The sequence below is a fragment of the Canis aureus genome, chromosome 37 (genome assembly GCF_053574225.1).
Source record: "Canis aureus isolate CA01 chromosome 37, VMU_Caureus_v.1.0, whole genome shotgun sequence".
Classification (NCBI taxonomy): Eukaryota; Metazoa; Chordata; class Mammalia; order Carnivora; family Canidae; genus Canis; species Canis aureus.
The window spans coordinates 2748348-2768182 of NC_135647.1; the positions used below are offsets into that span (position 1 = coordinate 2748348).

At 38.9% G+C, this 19835-nt stretch overlaps 3 protein-coding genes across 7 annotated transcripts in view; 1 reads left to right on the forward strand and 2 right to left on the reverse strand.

Annotated features, from left to right (window-relative positions):
- TRIM38 (tripartite motif containing 38) overlaps positions 1–16843 on the reverse strand; it is a 44563-nt gene extending 27720 nt beyond the window's left edge. Inside the window, 1 exon segment of the mRNA XM_077886278.1 lies at positions 16709–16843. The gene's annotated coding sequence lies outside the window, so the exon portion shown is untranslated.
- The window catches only part of SLC17A2 (solute carrier family 17 member 2), a 76649-nt gene that overhangs the window by 8030 nt on the left and 48784 nt on the right, over positions 1–19835 (forward strand). Inside the window, exon 1 of one of the 5 annotated variants that reach the window (XM_077886267.1) lies at positions 17700–18356. The exons of the other annotated variants lie outside the window; for them this stretch is intronic. The gene's annotated coding sequence lies outside the window, so the exon portion shown is untranslated. Of the gene's footprint in view, positions 1–17699; positions 18357–19835 lie in introns of those variants that run through there. 5 annotated transcript variants of the gene reach the window in all.
- On the reverse strand, positions 1306–17811 carry LOC144306469 (patched domain-containing protein 3-like). Its single transcript, XM_077885877.1, is given in 7 exon segments — positions 1306–1737; positions 1739–2820; positions 4622–4764; positions 15475–15599; positions 16709–17106; positions 17109–17478; positions 17512–17811. Coding segments are annotated over 7 exon segments (2850 nt in total).

Genomic DNA, 19835 nt, shown 5'->3' on the forward strand with positions numbered 1-19835 from the left:
AGACCTATTATTTTTCAGCATCTCAGGTTGGTTTGCCAAATATTCAAGATAATCAGATATAGTGAGAACTTATTTGATGAATTTTGTGTTATAAAATATTTGTCTAAGGGAGGAGGGGCAAGATGGTGGAAGAGTAGGGTCCCCAAGTCACCTGTCCCCACAAACTTACCTAGATAACTTTCAAATCATCCTGAAAACCTACAAATTCGGCCTGAGATTTAAAGAGAGAACAGCCTGGAATGCTATAGTGAGAAGAGTTCGCGCTTCTATCAAGGTAGGAAGACGGAAAAAATAAAGAAATAAAAACCACAATGAGATACCACCTCACACCAGTCAGAATGGGGAACATTAACAAGGCAGGAAACCACAAATGTTGGAGAGGATGCAGAGAAAAGGGAATGGGAACTGGTGCAGCCACTCTGGAAAACTGTGTGGAGGTTCCTCAAAGAGTTAAAAATAGACCTGCCCTACGACCCAGCAATTGCACTGTTGGGGATTTACCCCAAAGATTCAGATGCAATGAAACGCCGGGACACCTGCACCCCGATGTTTCTAGCAGCAATGTCCACAATAGCCAAACTGTGGAAGGAGCCTCGGTGTCCATCGAAAGATGAATGGATAAAGAAGATGTGGTTTATGTATACAATGGAATATTCCTCAGCCATTAGAAATGACAAATACCCACCATTTGCTTCAACGTGGATGGAACTGGAGGGTATTATGCTGAGTGAACTAAGTCAATCGGAGAAGGACAAACATTATATGTTCCCATGAGCACTGGGTGTTTTGCTCTATGTTGGCAAATCAAACTACAATAAAAAATATACACCCAAAAAAAACAAAAACCTTTAAAAATTTCAACTTATCAAAATACACCATTAAAAAATGCATATGAACCTCCAGTCTTGGAGAATAAAGAATAAGTTGTACTTTTGCATAGTAATGAAATAGGAAGTACAATGAAAATAATATTCCATTTATATTATAATATATAAAATACTTGAACTCCAGGCAAAAATATCTACCAATGAAACAAAAGGAAAAAAATAATTGGAAAGTCATACCTTATGCTTGATTGTACAGAGTATAATAAAGATGACAACACTTCCTAATTTAGTAAAGATATTTTAATGTAAGACTAACTTTTCTCAGGATATTTTAAATAACATTTTAAAATGGGATTTCCAAGCCAAGGAAACATGCCTTTTTTTTAGTTTATTGACTATTTCTAATAGTGCATTTTTATCAGATTGTATTGTGGCAATCAGGAATTTTATAATTGGTGTTTGATTTGTTAGTGTATATTCAAACAAACCTTCAAAAAAAGGTTAAGAATACTGGGATAAAAATAAGGCCATGAGCAGCCCCAAATAGCATAACAAGAAACATAATCTTAAAAAATGTCCTGAAGATGTATGCTTTAGCTACCGATAAAACACACACCCCTATTACTGTTGAAAGTGTACTTTGTAACACTGGGTAGCCTAGCAGATACAATGCCTCAATTGTTTTTTTGTTTACTGAGGGCTTAGAACTGGAAACAAATGCGTAAGAAATGTGTGCAGAAAAATGGAAAGAAAACCCTATACAAATAACAAGATTAATCATGGATATGGAATCAAGATTGACATTCCAGAATGCTATGAAACCTGTTACTTCCACAATCACAGAAGCAATAGCAAAAGTTACCCACAAGCAACACAGTGGATGAGGAATTAACAAGGAAACAATGAACATAGATAGCAGCTGATGCAACAATAACATTTCGAACAGTGTTTTCTAATATTGCAGTGTACTGATCAAAATATATGAATGCCTGGTTATACACCATTAGTGGAATTTCACATTTTTCAGCTCTGCTTCGTAATTGGAATAACATCTTCTTTTTATTGGTTAAAGAACAAACATCCACAGTCTGAATGAAGCCCCGGGAAGAAATGATTTCATTTGATGATGAAACATTAATATCATACATAAAAAGTGGAAAATTTGTTTAAAAAGGAGGCAAACTGTTCATAAATGTATCCTTATCATTTACATTTTGTCTGTTTTCCATATATTGCACATACTCTCGTAACCAAAATTCTGTAAGATTTTTATCTACATAGTCACTGCTTTCCAAATCTGCCAGACATTTTTCCAGCTTTTGCCTAGCATCTTCATCCCAGTAGTCAAAAGTTTCAGTAACAATAACCATAACCCTTGGACCAAACTCTGAAAAATAATCTTCTTCTACATTAAAATATGGTGTGATGTAGGAATCATCACTTGCCAAATTTCGAAGGTCTAAACCTTCCTGTACTTGGAAACAACCATAAATACTAAATATGATGTACAAAATGTATATAAGCACTACAAAAAATTTGGACTCAGTGCGTGTGAGAAAAGGGCCAAAATAGTCTTGAAAGAACAAATTCATTGGATGGGTATCAGTTTCTTGTTCATGTGGGAGAGAATCACATGGGAGACAGCAGTATCTTTTTAATGAAAAACATTTTTGGTCAGGAGTTTCTGGCTTTTTCAACCAGTGTAGACAGACTATTTCTCTTTTACCATCCAGGGCCATAAATGCTCCAAAACAGGTGATGTTATAAAAATAACAAAAGAGCAAGGTTGTTCCTGTATAGATGCAAAAGTACTGTACAGACCTGAAAGAGGTCATAATCCCTGTATAGAAGGCCAAGACGTTGGAAATGGTGGTAATTGTTATAGACACTGCCACCTTGGAATAGACAGTGGACAGCCTCTGGCTCACGCTGTCCTTGGCGCTGGTCTTCTGCCAAGCAGAAATCATAATAAACATATCATCAACCCCAACACCTGTTTAAAAAAACAACAATCTTTATATGTATTAATATCTGTTAAAAATTAGACACATAAGCTCAAACCTTCCTCTCTGTCCATCTCTTAAGGTCTTATTTATCTTGCCCAGTCTGTGCTTTGGTACTACTTTCTCCGTTGCTTTCTCTGATTCCCTCTGAATCCACAACAGAATTCATCCCTTCCTCTGTGATAACTCTGTGCTTTGAACACACTCCCATTATCTGTACATAGCCCGGATACTCTACTCTGAGTCTTCATTTAGGGTGTTTTATTTTAGTTTTTTAAAAAGATTTTATTTTACTGATTTGACACACAGAGAGAGAGAGAGAGAGAGAGAGAGCCAGCCACAAGCAGCAGAGTGGCAGACAGAGCAAAGCGGTATTAGCAATGGATTTTGATTCCACCTGGAATACTTGAGGGACCATTTTCTCTCATAAACCGTTTTACACAAATGCACAAACACATCAAGCCAACATTCTGTTGCTTGAGACAGAAGCTGGACTCAACTGTTCTACCGTTAGCATCTAACTATCAATATGGAATGATCTGAGAGACGCCACGTAGTTCACACACACACACACACACACACACACACACACATCGTTTTCCCACTAGCCTGTTTTTGATACCCAGAATTGTTATCATTCAAACTTACTTTCCCAGGTTAAGGTATTGTTATTAAAATGCAAGTACTCTTGAGATCAGACATATGCACCAAAAATACATCTTAAGAATCCTTTACGTACTAATGCCTACTAGGTAATTCTTTTCCACAAGGATGTTTCATGACTGGCTTGGAATAGAGGACAGAACATTTGAGGACTTTGAAATCAGCACTGAAAACCAGGAAAGGAAAACTAGAAAGAAGGAAGGGGATTAGCAAGGACAGCATGAGATGTCACAGATAAATTTCACCTCCTCAAGCTTTCTACTGGAGTTGACACTACTTTCACTCATGTATATTGATACAAACTCAATAAAATAGACAAGTTAATATATAAAGTGGAATAAAATCCTGATCTTAATTTCAGTTTGGAGGGATCTTCTCTCCATGGGAGGGTACTAGGAATTGCAACTTTGCCTTTGATCAGATGTTCTATAGGTATGATCAAGAAAGTAGAAGGATCTAAAGTAACACAAGTCTATATAGTCTGTCATAAACTGCATCCTGACATTCCACAGCTACTGGCTTCGAGGATTTCATTTGTACTTAGCTGGACCAAAGGGAAGAATCAGAAGCACTAAGGACCAAGAATGAACTCATGGTTTTTATTAGGTATTTAAAAATTAGTTTTATTATAGAACCTTATTCAGAAATTGTCCTCGCACATTCCTTGCTTGAGTTGCTTAAATCACACACACAGACACACACACACACACACACACACAGAGTCATTCACACTCCTATGAATACACAGACTATAGGATACTGGTTTACATTAAATCAATTATATACACTTTAACTATAGTTTTTAATGGCTGTGGGGAATAGTGAGTGACCAAAAATCCCCCAAAATAATATTTTGGATTTTTGGTGTGTGTGTGTGTGTGTGTGTGTGTGTGTGTGTGAACTGCCTGTTCATGTCCCTTGTCTGTATATTCCCATTTGGGGTACTAGATTTTGCCACCTCTAAAGATACATAATTCAATTTGATTTTCTTCTTTCCTGTCACCTCATTTTGGATCCATAGAGCCACCTAAATGTAATTATTTTGCTTAATCTAACATTAACTCCTTCCCTTATCTACCCCACACCCTCACATACACAATGTGTAGCGTCATGTTTTGTTTTACTCACCTAGAATAAGAAATGGTGAATTTGCAACTATGGTTACAAATGGCACCCCAATATACAACATCAGGCCAAAGCCGCTCACCACTGCCAAGGCAGCAGAAATCACCCCAAAGGCTGCAGCCCACATTTTGTTTTGTACACAGTTACACCTGTAAATTTGGAGGGAAAAATCATGGGATTTGTGGTGGTAGCTTCCATACTGAAATTCCATCAGTTTATAACATTCTCGACTTGGACACCTCTTCATAAAGCCCTTGGGCAATAATTCCCATAATTGTCTAATGGAGACCTTTAATTCCTGGGCACTATCCCAGACCACGTGGGAAAAAGCAGAGAGGGAACAGAAAAGTTGTCTGTACTTTTACCAAACTTCCTGGGTGATTCTTCTGCGACTGAGCAAGCACTACTCCACTGACTGGCAGTGCAGAACCACAAAGATATATGAAAGCACTTCAGATGGTTAATTCCTCACTGCTCTTCAAAAGGTGTAAATGGAACACAACAGCAGAGAGGACAAGCCAAAGCAGAGAGGGTACCCCAAAACCACAACATTACATATTAAAATATTGACAACAATCTCTGCTTTTATATTTCACTTGTTTCTTAACTGCTTTAAAACAAATCACTGATCCTTGTCTCTAGACATTGTTAGGAAGAGAAAGTAAGTTTGGATTGAAAACTAGGAGAGTCAACTATGGAAATGGAAGCACTGATTTTTTTTAAAAATTTTTTAAATTTATTTATGATAGTCAGAGAGAGAGAGAGAGAGGGGGGCAGAGACACAGGCAGAGGGAGAAGCAGGCTCCATGCACTGGGAGCCCGACGTGGGATTCGATCCTGGGTCTCCAGGATCATGCCCTGGGCCAAAGGCAGGCGCTAAACCGCTGCGCCACCCAGGGATCCCGGAAGCACTGATTCTAATACAGCAAGAACATGACCAAAGACCTTTTACTATAGTAACAGTAAAATAATGAAACTTTCTTATTATGAAAAGATTTTCTACACCATAATCATGGTTCACCTTTTTTCAACACACTAGTGCTAGGAGTTAAATTCAGGGCCCCAAATAAACCATACATACAAAATTCCAGCAAAAGTAAATTGCTTTTGGGGTGCCTGGGTGGCTCAGTCAGTTGGGTGTCTACCTTCATTTCAGGTCATGATCCTGGGGTCCTGGGATTGAGCCCCACATTGGGCTCCCTGCTTTGTGCAGAAATTCCTTCTCCCTTTGACCCTACTCCCTGCTTTGCTCTCTGTCAAATAAATAAAATCTTCAAAAAGTAAATTGCTTTGTTAGAATAAAATTTGATAATGAATACTTTTTAAAAAAAATACTGGTTTATAGCAGTTTAAAATATGAAATAACAAAGATGAACTTCGAAATCAGAAAGATTAATGAGGATAAATGTTACATATAACACATTTAAGTTTCTAGTTTTTCAAGTTTCTGGGTTTTTTGGTGTAAATTTTTCAGAGGATAGGGAAGTATGACTTTACTTTGATTAGTTGCTGAGTTGACTTTCTCTCAGTGACCTTTATTTTAATGTTCAATAGACAATGGAAGAAAAGATTTGGAAGTGGAACACTGTATTCTACTCCCCAAGAAGGATTTTGTTTTAAGCAGTTTATCAAAATGACTTGGAAGAGTTTTAGAACTTTGGAATTCCTGGAATCCAGCCATGCAGATCCTGATTCAGTAGGTTTATAGTGAAGCTGCAGAATCTGTAGGTCTAAAACTTTCCTCATATGATTCCAGTGCTCAGGCCAATTTGGGGACTACCGGCAGAAAAATGGCCGATCTTCTGAAATTCTTATTCACTGAGCAGGGAAGGGGTAAATTAGAAATTATTGTTCTTAGAAAACAACCTGTATGTTTGGTGAGAGATCCACATCTTCCTTGAAAGTTAATGATGTCTCCCATGAGTAAACAATAGTTTACAGTTTATTTGAGCAGGGAAAGATTTTCCAGATTGTTTCAGAAACATTTGGTATAAGTTTTATAATTTCCAAAATGCTACACAATTTTGAAACAGTCTAGAAGCTCAATAGACCACTACTTACTATAGAATGAGGTTCACATTAGAGCATAAATTTGATGAAGTCTTACTATTGTTCATATAACTTCATTATGAAGACAATAAGTATAAACCCTAAAAATGGGCAGCCCGCAATTGGAGAAGGACAGTGTATGTTCTCATTCATTTGGGGAATATAAATAATAGTGAAAGGGAATATAAGGGAAGGGAGAAGAAATGTGTGGGAAATATCAGAAAGGGAGACAGAACATAAAGACTCCTAACTCTGGGAAACGAACTAGGGGTGGTGGAAGGGGAGGAAGGCGGGGGGTGGGGGTGAATGGGTGACGGGCACTGAGGGGGGCACTTGACGGGATGAGCACTGGGTGTTATTCTGTATGTTGGTAAATTGAACACCAATAAAAAATAAATTTATTAAAAGAAAAATGGGCAGCTCCGGTGGCTCAGTGGTGTAGTGCTGCCTTCGGCCCAGGGCCTGATCCTGGAGACCCAGGATGGAGACCCACATCAGGCTCCCTGCATGGGGCCTGCTTCTCCCTCTGCCTGTGTCTCTTCCCCTGTGTGTGTGTGTGTGTGTGTGTGTGTGTCATGAATAAATAAAATCTTTAAAAAAAATAAACCCTAAAATGTGTTCAAATAAAGGCTCTATGGGAGGCAAATGAGTGTATGCAAGGAATAACCTTCATATACAGGTATATGAGACAAGTAGAATGGCCAGTGTCTTTGGGACTGTCTAGGAGGTCCTGCCCAGAACATAGACAAGAGATTTTCAGTGATAACAGAGAGGTAGGTAGGAGTGCGAGATGTCCAAGAAACTTAACACACTCACAGAAGAATCAGTTTTATTTTTGAGCCCAGAGAAGGCACATATTGAAGCATCATGGCAGCATCTGTGTTTTAAGAAATTTCCTGCTCCCTTTCCTCTTCTCCTTGGGCATGCTCCAACCCAGAAGTCAGCTTAGCAAGACGGGAAGTAGGAAGAGAAATGATAGAAGAGGGCTGGTGAGTCCCTTTTTTTCTCCATAAAGGACTATCCTAAGCAGCATGCTCCAGCTAAGAGTGCTGGGGTGGGGGTGGGGGGGGGAATCCTTAGCTTCAAATCAATTTATCACTTTTGTTTATTACATGGACATGGATACGGACATTTTAATTTTGACTGGAGGATTTAGTCTTATCTAAGAATGATCACAAAAGTCACAGGGCCTACCTGAGTTTTTATGGGGCAGAGGAAGAGCTTGCTTTACCTACAAGACTCAACGGGAACAAAGGGAGACAAAAATAAAGTTGCTTTATGCTTATACCTCATGAGTTCTAGTGTTCAGTATGTTGGTTAGATAAACATAAAGCCTTCAAAGAGAAAGAAATATAAATCATTTTATAATTGCCTTTGGTACAAGATTTTCTGTATTACTGTCCATAATCATGTGTAAAGATAAGCAGGAATTGAAATTTGTATCTTCAGAACCAACTAGCTAGTAGAAAAATTTTTGACAGGCCAGTTGTTGGTGCCTTATAGATTCCATGCTAGGTTAACTTTATTTTTTCCTCTACTGACTTTAACAAGATTGAATTTTGTCTTTTCCCCTCCCCATAGTTCTTTCCTCCTTCCCTCCTACCCTTACTTCTAGTTTTTTAGTTTGTTTGTTTTCTACAGGATGTGGGCTATTGTTCCAGAAAAACAAAGTTGTGAGGTAGTTTATTGACTCTTAAGAGGTACCCATTGTGTTTAATTCCCTTCACCAACAGAAGCCTCATTTTTCCCTTAAAATCTAGAGTTGAATGACATCATTTGTTCCTAAACCAACCTACACATGATAATGAACTAGAGAAGTTTTTGAAATGTTAATTTTCAAATTAAACCCCCAGAGACTTGATTCAGTAGGTCAGCGCCTTGGAATATATGGGTTTAAAGTGACTTTCCTGTGAGAATCACTGTAGTGATACAATCTATGGGACTTTGCTGATATTTTTCATATTCTAGCTTTCTGATCACAAGAACCTGAACTAACCCTAATGCTTAGATAACAATTTTTAAGTGCTTGCAAGGTAAACCCCACTCCAGAACAATGGAGATACTTAAATAAATTAGAGATTAATTTTTTTTTATAGTTAAAAGTACCAGTTCAAACTTATAATAGAAATAAGGACTTCTTGCTTAGTTCTATCTCAAAATCTGCCTCCAAATGGGATAACTAGTCATAATTGGCACATGTAAGGTAAAAAACATATGCCAAATCAAACAAAACTGGCCACAATTTATTTCTTTTTGCTATTCTATCTGCACACTATTGCTAATGGGGAAAAAAGTAAAAAAAATAAGAGTTTAGTGCTGGACATCAACAAAACCTATAGTAGAAATTTCCCAAGTCTCATCACCCTGCCCCACCCCCAGAAATATAGAAAAGCAAGCCTATATTTTTCAGAATTCTGTGAACTCTGGAAAATAGTGAAAAGCTTACAACAGCTAAGCGAGTGTCAAATAAAAGAAAAGGTGGTGGGGGAGCACTTCAACATAGTAAGAAGGTTTTATAGTGATTTTACATGCCCATCTCTCTCCCTCTCCATTGTGGTAGAAGTTTTAAAGTCGTAGCGACCATAACGTGGCAAATGTGTTAAAGTGGCTACAGTCTCAAGGTGGCAAAAGCATTGAGGCAGCAGCAGTCTTAAAGTGGTAACAGCTCATGTTACCAGTATGGAACCAATGCCCTGTTTCTGGAGGAAGCAGAAAAAATCGTATTCCTAAAATATTTTATATGTCTGTTCTAACATATCTGGAGGTTACTTGAAGGACTGATGCAAAAACACTCCTCTGTTTTGTCGAATGCTCAGGTTTAGAAACCTGGAAATACCACAAGTTGAATGAACAAACCTCAAGTCATAAAGAAATTATAGCTCAAAAATATAAAAGACTGCCTATGACTAAAGATGAGTAGCATTTCTCTGGGGATTTAGGATATCCAAAAGCGCTCAAGTATACTGGGGAATTCAGAAAGTTATCCAGGGAAAGGTGTATGCTCAGAAAAAATCTGGGAAGATCCCAGGCTTCCACCTAGGACTGATTCTGAGGCATACTGTAAGCCTTGCTAAATGTTGAAGGAGGGTCAAGGCACAGAAACACTTTGCAGAAACTGGGAGAGCTCCTGGCATCCAGGGAAATCTGTGTCAAGACACTAGCTAAATATGAGCTAAGGTACAGAAATACCAGTGACTTCAAAAACAAGAATTACAGTCTTTGTGATAATAGTTTGGGAAAATCACTAAGAAAATGGATTATTATAGGGCAGTCCGTGGCTCAGCGGTTTAGTGCCGCCTTTGGCCCAGGGCCTGATCCTAGAGACCTGGGATTGAGTCCCACATCAGGCTCCCTGTGTGGAGCCTGCTTCTCCATCTGCCTGTGTCTCTGCCTCTCTCTCTCTGCATCTCTGTGTCTCTCATGAATATTTTAAAAAAAGAAAATGGATTATTACAGCCTTAAATAAACACACTGAAAAACAACAGAAAACTCTAAGGAAAGGGGGATCTAATTTCTAGTTACTACATTATGATAGCTAAATGTTCAGTTTTCAACAACAAAAATCACAAGGTATATGAAGAAAGAAAAGTATGAGTCAAAATATGTATGAAACAAAATAAATCAATAGAAATCATCCTTGAGGAAAGACAGAGATAGGACCTACTAGATAAAGACTATAAACACTGTTCTTAATAAGGTAATAAGAAAAATAACATTTGAGGAGAATGATAAATAAAGAGAAGGGAAATTTTTAAAGGAACTGAACAGAAACTCTGGAACTGAAAAGTACAATAACTAAAATTACAAAAAACAAAAACAAAACCCTAGAGGTGATCAACAGCATATCTAATAGGCAGAAGAATCAGTGAACTTGAAGATAGGACAAGAAAAATTAGGGAGCCTAAGAGGCAGAAAGAAAAAAAGTTGAAGGAAAGTGAAAAGAAAAAAAAATATTAATAAAAAAAAAAGTTAAAAAAAAAGTGAAAAGAGCCTCAGAGACCTGTGGGATACCAGCCAGTAGATAAACATACACATTATGAGAGTTCCAGAAGAAGAGAGAGGAAAGGGGGCAGGAAGAATATTTGAAGAAATAACAACGAAAAACTTCTCAAATTTGATAGAGGACATGAAGCTATAAATACAAGACGCTTAATGAACCCCAAATAGGAGAAATTCAAAAAGACCCAGACTGAGACACATTATAATCAAACTGTTGAGAGCCAAAGGCAAAGAGAGTTCTTGGAAGCAGTAAGAGAGGAGCAACTCAGCACAATAAGGGATCTTTAGTAAAAGTAAGAGCTGATTGCTGGAATATATGAAAACCACAAACACACATGCACTGACAATAGAAACCATGGAGGCAAAAGGACAGGGGAAGATTTAAAGTGTTAAAAGAAAAAAAAAATCAACTGAAAATTCTATACCCATAAAAACTGTCCTTCAAAAAATGAAGGAGAAATTAAGGCACTCCCAGATAAACAAGAGGTGAGGGGGCTTGTTACCATTCAATCTGCCCTATATTAAATGGTAGAGGGAGTCCTTCAGATTGAAGTGAAAGAACAATAAAAAGTAATTCTAAGTTATATGAGGAAATATAGGTCTTAGTCAAATATAACAGCAAAGTATTATTACATTTTTTGTTTATAGCCCTTATTTTATAGCCTACGGAATTCAGAACATAAAAAAATTATAAACTTATATTATGGGCATATAGTATATAAAAATGTAATTTATGACAACATAAGAGAGGGACAGAGATGCATAGAAGCAGTGTTTGTGTGTGTGTGCGTGTGTGTGTGTGTGCACGCATGTGTGTTTTTAAGATTTATTTTATCTGAATGGGTGAGAGGGGGAGAGGGAGAGAATCTTCAAGAAGACTCCACACTGAACACAGAGCCCAATATGGAGCTCAGTCTCAACACCCATGAGATCATGACCTGAGTCAGACACTTAACCAACTGAGCCACCCAGGTGCCCCCCACCATTTGTGTGTTTTTTAAGTTAACTTGGTATCCATTTAAAATAGACTTATAAATTTAGAATTATATGAATCTCCATGGTAACCACAAAGAAAATCTCGCAGAATCATGACAAAAGGAAATGAGAAGAGAATCAAACAGCTCACTAGGAAAATAGAAATTAAACATTCAAGAGGCATAATGGATGAAACGAGGGACAAAAAGCTGTAAGATATACAGAATACAAATAGCAAAATAGCAGAAGTCCTTCCTTGGCAGTTTTTTTTTTTTTTTTTAGATGTAAATGGATTGAACTCTCCAATAAAAATATAGAGATTGACAGAATGGTTAAAATACATGATTCAACTATATGGTGTCTCCAAGAGATTCACTTTAGATCTAAACAGATTGAAAAGTTAAGGATGGAGAAAGATGTTCACATGAATAGTAACCAAAAGACAGCAAGGGTGGATATATTGATATAGGACAAAATAGACTTTATTCTTAAAATGTGTAAAAGAGACAAAGAAGGGGGTCCCTGGGTGGCTCAGTCAGTTAAGCACCTGCCTTTGACTCAGGTAAGGATCCTGGGGTCCTGGGATTGAACCCCATGTCAGACTCCCTGCTGTCTTCCTCTGCCTCTCCCCTTCCCCTGGGCTTGTGCTGTTCTCTCAAATAAATAAAAACTTTTTAAAAAAAGAGACAAGTAAGGATATTATATATTGATAAGAAGACTAATTCATCAAGAATATATAAAAACCACAAACACACATGCACTGCCAATAGAGACCCAAAATACATGAAGCAAATATTGACACACTTGTAGAGAGAAATAGATAGCTCTACAATATTGGCTGGAGAATTCAATATACTACTTTCAATAATGGATAAAATATTTAGGCAGATAATCTATAAAGAAAGAAAAGAAATGGACAACACTATAAATCAGTTAGACCTTGCAGAGTTATATAGAACACTCAACCCAACAATAGCAGAATATACATTATTCTCAAGTGCACATGAAACATTCTGTGGAATAGATCTTGTGTTAGGTTACAAAACAAGTCTGAAAATGTAAAAATATTGAAATTACAAGTATCTTTTCAACCAACAATGGAATGAAGCTTCAAATAGAGGGAAAACTGGATAATTCAAAATATATGGAAATTAAACAACTCACTATTAAATAACTAATGGGCCAAAGAATAAATCACATAGGGAATTAGAAAATACTTAGCTACAGATGAAAACAAATACACAGCATACCCTAACTTATGGGATGTAGCAACACCAGTGCTCACAGATAAATTCACACATTAAAAAAGAAAAAAGTTCTTAAATCACCTTATGCTACTAGACATCTTGTAGAAATAGAAACAAAACAAAACCCAAAGCTAACAGAAGGAAATAAATGAAAAGATCAGAATAGAGAAAAATAAAATTGAGAATAAAAAACAATGGAGAACCAGTAAAACTAAAAGTTGGTTATTTTAAAAAATCAGCAAATTGACAAACCTTCATATAGAGTGACAAAGAAAAAAGAAGATACAAATAACTAAATCAGATATGAAAGTGAAGACATTACTGACCTTAGAGAACTTGAAAGGATTATAAAAAATACTATAGACAACTTACACCAACAAATTAGATAACCTAGATGAAATGCACAAATTTCTAGAAATACAAATGACCTAAACTGACTCAAGATAAAACAGAAAATCTTGACATGTAACAAGTGAAAAGATTGAATCAGTAATCAGAAACCTCCCAACAAAGAAAAGTCCAAGACCAGATGACTTCACTGGTAAATTTTACTAAACACAAAAGGAGAATTATCACCAATCCTTCCAAAAAATTGAAAAGGAAGGAATACTTCCTAACTCATTCTATGAGGCCAGCATTATACAGTAATACCAATTCCAGACAAACACTAAAAGAAACTACAAATCAATATCTCTTTTGAATATGGATGCAAATATCCTTAATAAAATTCTAGCAAAGCCAATTCAATAGCACATCGAAGGGATCATGAACAAGTGGGATTTATTCCAGGAATGCGAGAATGAGTCAACATGGGAAAATCAATGTAATATAGCACCCTAATAGAACAAAAGTTTAAAAACCACACGATCATCTCCATAGATGCAGAAAAGGCATTTGACAAGATCCAATACCCATATGATAAAAACACTAAAAAAACAAGGAATAGAAGGTAACTTCCTCAAAATGATAGGGGCATTTATGAAAACTGCATGGCTAATGTTATACTCAATAGTGAAAGACAAAGATTTCCCTCTAAAATTGGGAACAAGATAAAGATGCCCACCTTCACCAATGGCATTCAACACTGAAGTAGAAGTGCTAGCCAGATAAATTATATAAGAAATAGAAATAAAAGGAATTCAATTCCTTTTTACAGATTATATGATTCTATCCATGAATGTTCCAAAGAATCCACAATAAAACTAATAGAGTTAATAAACAAATTGAGCAAAGCTGCTCAAGATCAACACAGAAAAATCAGTTGTGTTTCTATCTATGTGCAATAAACAATTAAAAAATGAAAGAAAGCAATTCCACTTAAATAGTGTCTAAAAGAATAAAATACTTAGAAATAAATTTAATAAACCAAAGAGGTGAAAGACTTTTTTTTTAAAAAAAAGGTTTATTTCTCTATTTGAGAGAGAGAGAGAAAAAAGAGCATGGGGGGGCGGGGAGAGAGAGAGAGGGAGAGAGAGAATCTTAAGCAAGTGCCATGCCTAGGACTGAGCCCAATTTGGTGCTTGATCTACGACCCTGAGAATGACCGTGACCTGAGCTGAAACTAAGTGCTGGACACTCAACCAACTGATCCACCCAGGCACCCCTACAAATCATATATTTGATAAGGGTTTAATATTCAAAACACACAAACTACTCATCAATAACAGGACTCAACAACAAAAAGACAACCCAATTAAAAATGGGCAAAGGACTTACATAGACTTCTCTCCAAAGAAGATGGGCAAATGGCCAATAAGCACAGGAAGACCCTCAACATTATTACTTGAGTACTTTGCCACTACTTTGCCATTGCTAAGATGGCTTTAATCAATAAAACAAAAAGTAACAAGTGTTGGTGAGGATGTGGAGAAACTGGAACCCTTATACATTGCTTGGTAAGATATAAAATGAGGTAGCCTTCATGGAAAGCAGTGTGGCGGTTCTTCAAAGAACTAAAAACAGAATTATCATATAACTCACCAATTCAACTCCTATGTATATATTAAAAATAATTTAAAATAGGAGCTCAAACAAATATTTGTACACCAGTATTCATTACAACATTATTCACAATAGCCAAAAGGAGGAAACATTCCAAGTGCCCATCAACAGATAAGTGGATAAACAGTGCTGTATGTATATATATGTGTATATACATATATATGATGAATTATTAGTCATAAAAAGGAATGTTTTTATACATGCTACATCATAGTTGAACCTTGAAAACATTAGGCTAAGTGAAATAAGCCAGTCACTAAAGAACAAATATTGTATGATTCCATTTATAGAAATCTCTAGAATAGGCAAATTCATAGGGATAAAAGGTAGAGAAAGATTAACTGGGACTGGGAGGCGGATGCCATGGAGGGTTACTGCCTAATGCTCATACAAATTCTGTTTGGGGTGATGGAAAATACTTAGAAACAGATAGTTGTGATGGCTGCACAACAGCGTGAATGTAATTGATACCACCGAATTGTACACTTAAAAATGATTGAAATGGCATATTCTATATCTTTTTTATGTATTTTCCCACACACAAAGATTTTTTAAAAAGAGTTAAAAACCAGTAATAAAACTGTTTATCTGTAGCATTATGTGATTGCAAATAATATGATTAGAAGGTATGCCGCATGAAACAAGGGGATCACTGTCATAGAGGTTGCTTCAAACTCCAGTTGTCTAGAAAGTGATGTAAAGTAGACCATCTGCCAAAAAATATACTCCAATAACTTTTAATTCCAATATGTGAGTTACAAACACTATTGAAATGCTATCACTTATTGATTGAAATGTTAAAATTTAGTAAAAGATCAAAGAAAGTGAATTATGACTTTAGAATAAAGACAATATGGATTTGCTTCTTCCCACAAATCTGGCCTGCTTTCCAGTTTCTTGCAAAAACCCAAAGTTGAAAACTCCTGAGTTCTCAGTTCCTCCGAACTCAAAATCTGAGTTCTATATAAGACTATGAATCATTAATAACTACAGAAATTGTCACTTTTTCTAAGTTTTTATTAGGCTGTTGTCTATCTAATTGCATTGATATTTCAGAAAGATCTGGTATTCAGATCTTTTTTTCCTAGTAGTTGTCTCACTTTGATCAGGCTTACTCACAAGTATTAGTAGGCTTGCTGGCCCAACAATTACAGAGTAGCTAGCGTGTACCTGGCACTATGCTATAACTTACTTGGAAAATGCTGAGCTAGTTATTTTTTCAAAGACACCATGGAGCTTCTGCTTAAAGGTTAGTTTCTGAATTTTTTTTAAAAAAATATTTATTTATTCATGAGAAACACAGGGAGAGAGGCAGAGACATAGGCAGAGGGAGAAGCAGGCTCCCTGTGGGGAGCCTGGTGTGGACTCCATCCAGGGACCCTGGGATCATGATCTGAGCCAAAGGCAGATGCTCAACCACTGAGCCACTCAGGTGTCTATGTTTTTGCGTCTTAGTGAACTTCAAACTAGTTTTAAGAGGCTCCCCCAAACAGCAAAGACTTTAACAAAGAGTAGGAATTTCAACATAATTTGACTCAAAAACCTGATAGTCGATGCCTGTACCGAACACACCGGCCTTGAGGATATGGGATTCGTGTTTTCCACCAGATTATTACTAAGGAGTTAAGATTTGTGGCATCCTTTGATGTGTGAGATTAAGGAAGTTGGATTAAGTACCGTATGGAATAGAGCACTCCGTGCTTCAGGTCAAGGGCTCCACTGAATTATCAGGGAGTGCCACTGCTATGGTCCTCAGAAAAAGTGTTATTATCCCTCCCACGTTTCCCTGGCCTCCCTATAAAACCCAGCCACCAGGTACCTGGATCTTCTTTGAGGCCAAACTCTTTTCAATGTTGGTAGATTGGTTCAGGAAATGGATCAACCACATCTTGCTAAGCTCATTGTCCTTCACATCCTCAGTTTTCAGGTAGTACAGTAGCCACATGGCTTTGGCTTTCACGAGTAATTGGTTCCTTCCCGTCCTCTTGCCTAAAAAGGTTCCTCCAATGGTGCCCACCAGGTAGTTGAGCTGACCCGATAGGTTGAAGACCGGGAAAGTGATGTTTGTCAGGTCGAGGTCCTTGTTCATGCGCCAGGCGGACAGGAGGGGGTTGGAGGGCACGCAGGCCCCCTGGTATTTAGCGCACACCCCATTGTAGCCAATCTGGGTCCCGTTTTCCTTGGCCACATAAAGATACTGCACCACGGTGTCCAATGACTAATTTCTTCTAAGATTTCTTGTTGCAGCAGCGAGGCAGTGCTGGAAACCACTAGGATGGAGACAAAATTGACCCCGGTGCTCTTCCTGGAGTTGGAGAATCCGTGAGAGTCGTTGGCGGTGAAATGCCCCTGCACAAAGCGCCGCTCAGCCTTGGCCGGGCTCCCCATGGGGGTGCACTGCTCCTCGAGGTTTCCTTCGGTATCGCTGGGCAAGTAACGCAAGCCTGTGCCCAGAGCGGCCCTCGGCAGCATGGGCACCAGCAGGGAGACGCAGGGCTGCGAGCCCACCTCCCGCCCCAGCCCTCCGAGGGCGCGGCTGACGGGCGCCTCCGGGCAGGCGGTGTGGCAGGGGGTCTCGCCGACGGCTGCCTAGGGGAGGCCGCAGACTTGGACGCTCCGCACTGTCCCCGACTGTGGAGGAGACGCCTCGAGGGGCCCTGTGCGCTCTCCCGAAGCCCAGTCAAGCTTGGGTTCCTGTCCCTGACTTGGCTTGGAGGCGGGGAGCGGCTCTACCCGGACCGCGCGCCCACGTCCCGCGGCGGCTGTGCCGGGTGTCTGCCCGGGATGGGCCTCGGCTTCCCGCCTGGCCTCAGGCTGCGGCTCCGGCTGCGGCTCCTGCTTCTCGGCCCTGGCCTCGGGCTCCCCCTTCGCCTCCATCTCCCGCCAGGCGTCGGGCGCAACCTTGGAGAGACTGAGGCTCATTTCCGGGAGGGAAAGGCAAGGTCGGGAAGCAGCCACTGCCTGGAGCGCCCGACTCCTCCCCCGACCCTTGGCTGGAGAATTCCAAGGCTGCGGCTGCCCGCGCGAGGCCAGGGGGCCGTTGGGGAGCACGCGTTTTGACCCACAGCCCAAGCAGCCCAACTTGTCTGTGGCGTGCCTTTCCTCTCTGAAGTTTAGTTTCAAACAGAAACACTTCTTTTTTTTTTTTTTTTTTAAGATTTTATGTATTTATTCATGATAGAGAGAGAGAGAGAGAGAGAGAGGCAGAGACACAGGCAGATGGAGAAGCAGGCTCCATGGAGGGAGCCCGATGTGAGACTCGATCCCAGGGCTCCAGGATCACACCCTGGGACAAAGGCGGGCGCTGAACCGCTGAGCCACCCAGGGATCCCCAGAAACACTTCTTAATGCTGCGTGAGATGTGTGCCCGTTCTACAAGACTTACATATTTTATTGGGGGAATTCGACTTGTCACCCCACTCCCCGCCCCCGACACACACATGCTAATCCAGTAACACACTTCTTGGGTAAGGTGAACCTGATACACTTTATTATATTTTATTTTATTTTTATTTATTTATTTTTTTCCCCACCACCGGCCGCCCAGGCCCAGGCCCAGGCCCAGGCCCAGGCCCAGGCCCAGGGAGCGGGGAGGAAGAACAACTTCCTCCTCGAGCCCCGGCGACTGGCCTATTATATTTTATTAACTACAAACGTAACAGATACATTCTCCTTGTAGAAAGTCAGAAGTAAGTGTGTAGAAGGAAAAGTGAGGATAAGTTTATCTTTGGTCTGTTCCACAGCTCCCAGGATGGAGGGACCCCTGGGTTCATGTCACCATTTTAATGGAAATCCTCGCCTACCTTTTAACATGCAGGTAACTGAAAGGCAGAGGTTCCTAGAGTTATGAAAATTGTTTGCCATGTTTGCCATGGTTGGCAGTTACTTAACATGAATAGTGATTGTGTTTTTATGTGGGTAGATAGAGAATGTTAATGAAATCTCCAGACTGCAAGAGTACCAAGTCCAAGAGAATAAGGGAGGTATCTTCAACAGCATTTTACAGGAGAAACAAATAGGTGATTTCGTTAAGTTGGCTTTCCAGAAAGTCATTGTTTAAGAGTGGCCTTAATAACCACAAGGTGGCACCCGTTTTCTATTTTAAAAGTTATGGTCAGTGGGCCTGAGGATTCCTTTTCTCCTTTATCTGCGTGTTGCAAGTTCTAGTTACATGCTGCGTTTATTGTGTTGGTGTGCTATAAATCTAGTGGCATCTGTAGCACATTTAAATGGAGGAACTGATTTGGGAATTCCATTTGCCAAACTGTATCTACCTTATGAAAAGAAGGGCTCAGCTGGCCTCCTAAAGATTTTAGGATGAGATATTAGAGGGAGGGTGATCACAAATACTCTGTAATGTTCAAAACCAAACACAGGACCTCTTAGTGCCCATCTTTATGGTATTTCTTTAGCACAGCATCAGCATTTTTTTTTAAATCTCAAAATACAGCCACTAAATTTCTACAATTGCTCATAAATCAGCCACTGTGAAGTACTAAACTCTATAGAAAAATATGTGCCTCGGGATTTGATTTTATCTAGTTTCTTCATTCTAGGTGATTGATTCTAGATTATTTTATTTTACTATTCTAGTTATCTAGATTACTAATGTTTGTATGGGTTTAGAATGTCAATCAAAAATACCACTATTAAGTATTTTCCACCAGTTTCCATAAAAGGAATTTGACATTTTTAAAATGAGCTCATCTGCTATTTTTGAGTTGTGAAACCCTTTCATATTTGTTTCAGAACTCCAGACTACTCCATGCAGCTGTAACATGGCCGAGAAGTGACTTGTCTGTCCTAAGTGATATGTCTCTTAAGTCCTTTCAATGCAGACAACCTATGGCCTTTAATCTGAGAATGGTGTCTACTTTGTCAGGATAGGATTCTCCATACTCTAGAAAATGCCTTCTGGATGAGAAGGGGGTGGTGGGTATTGGGAA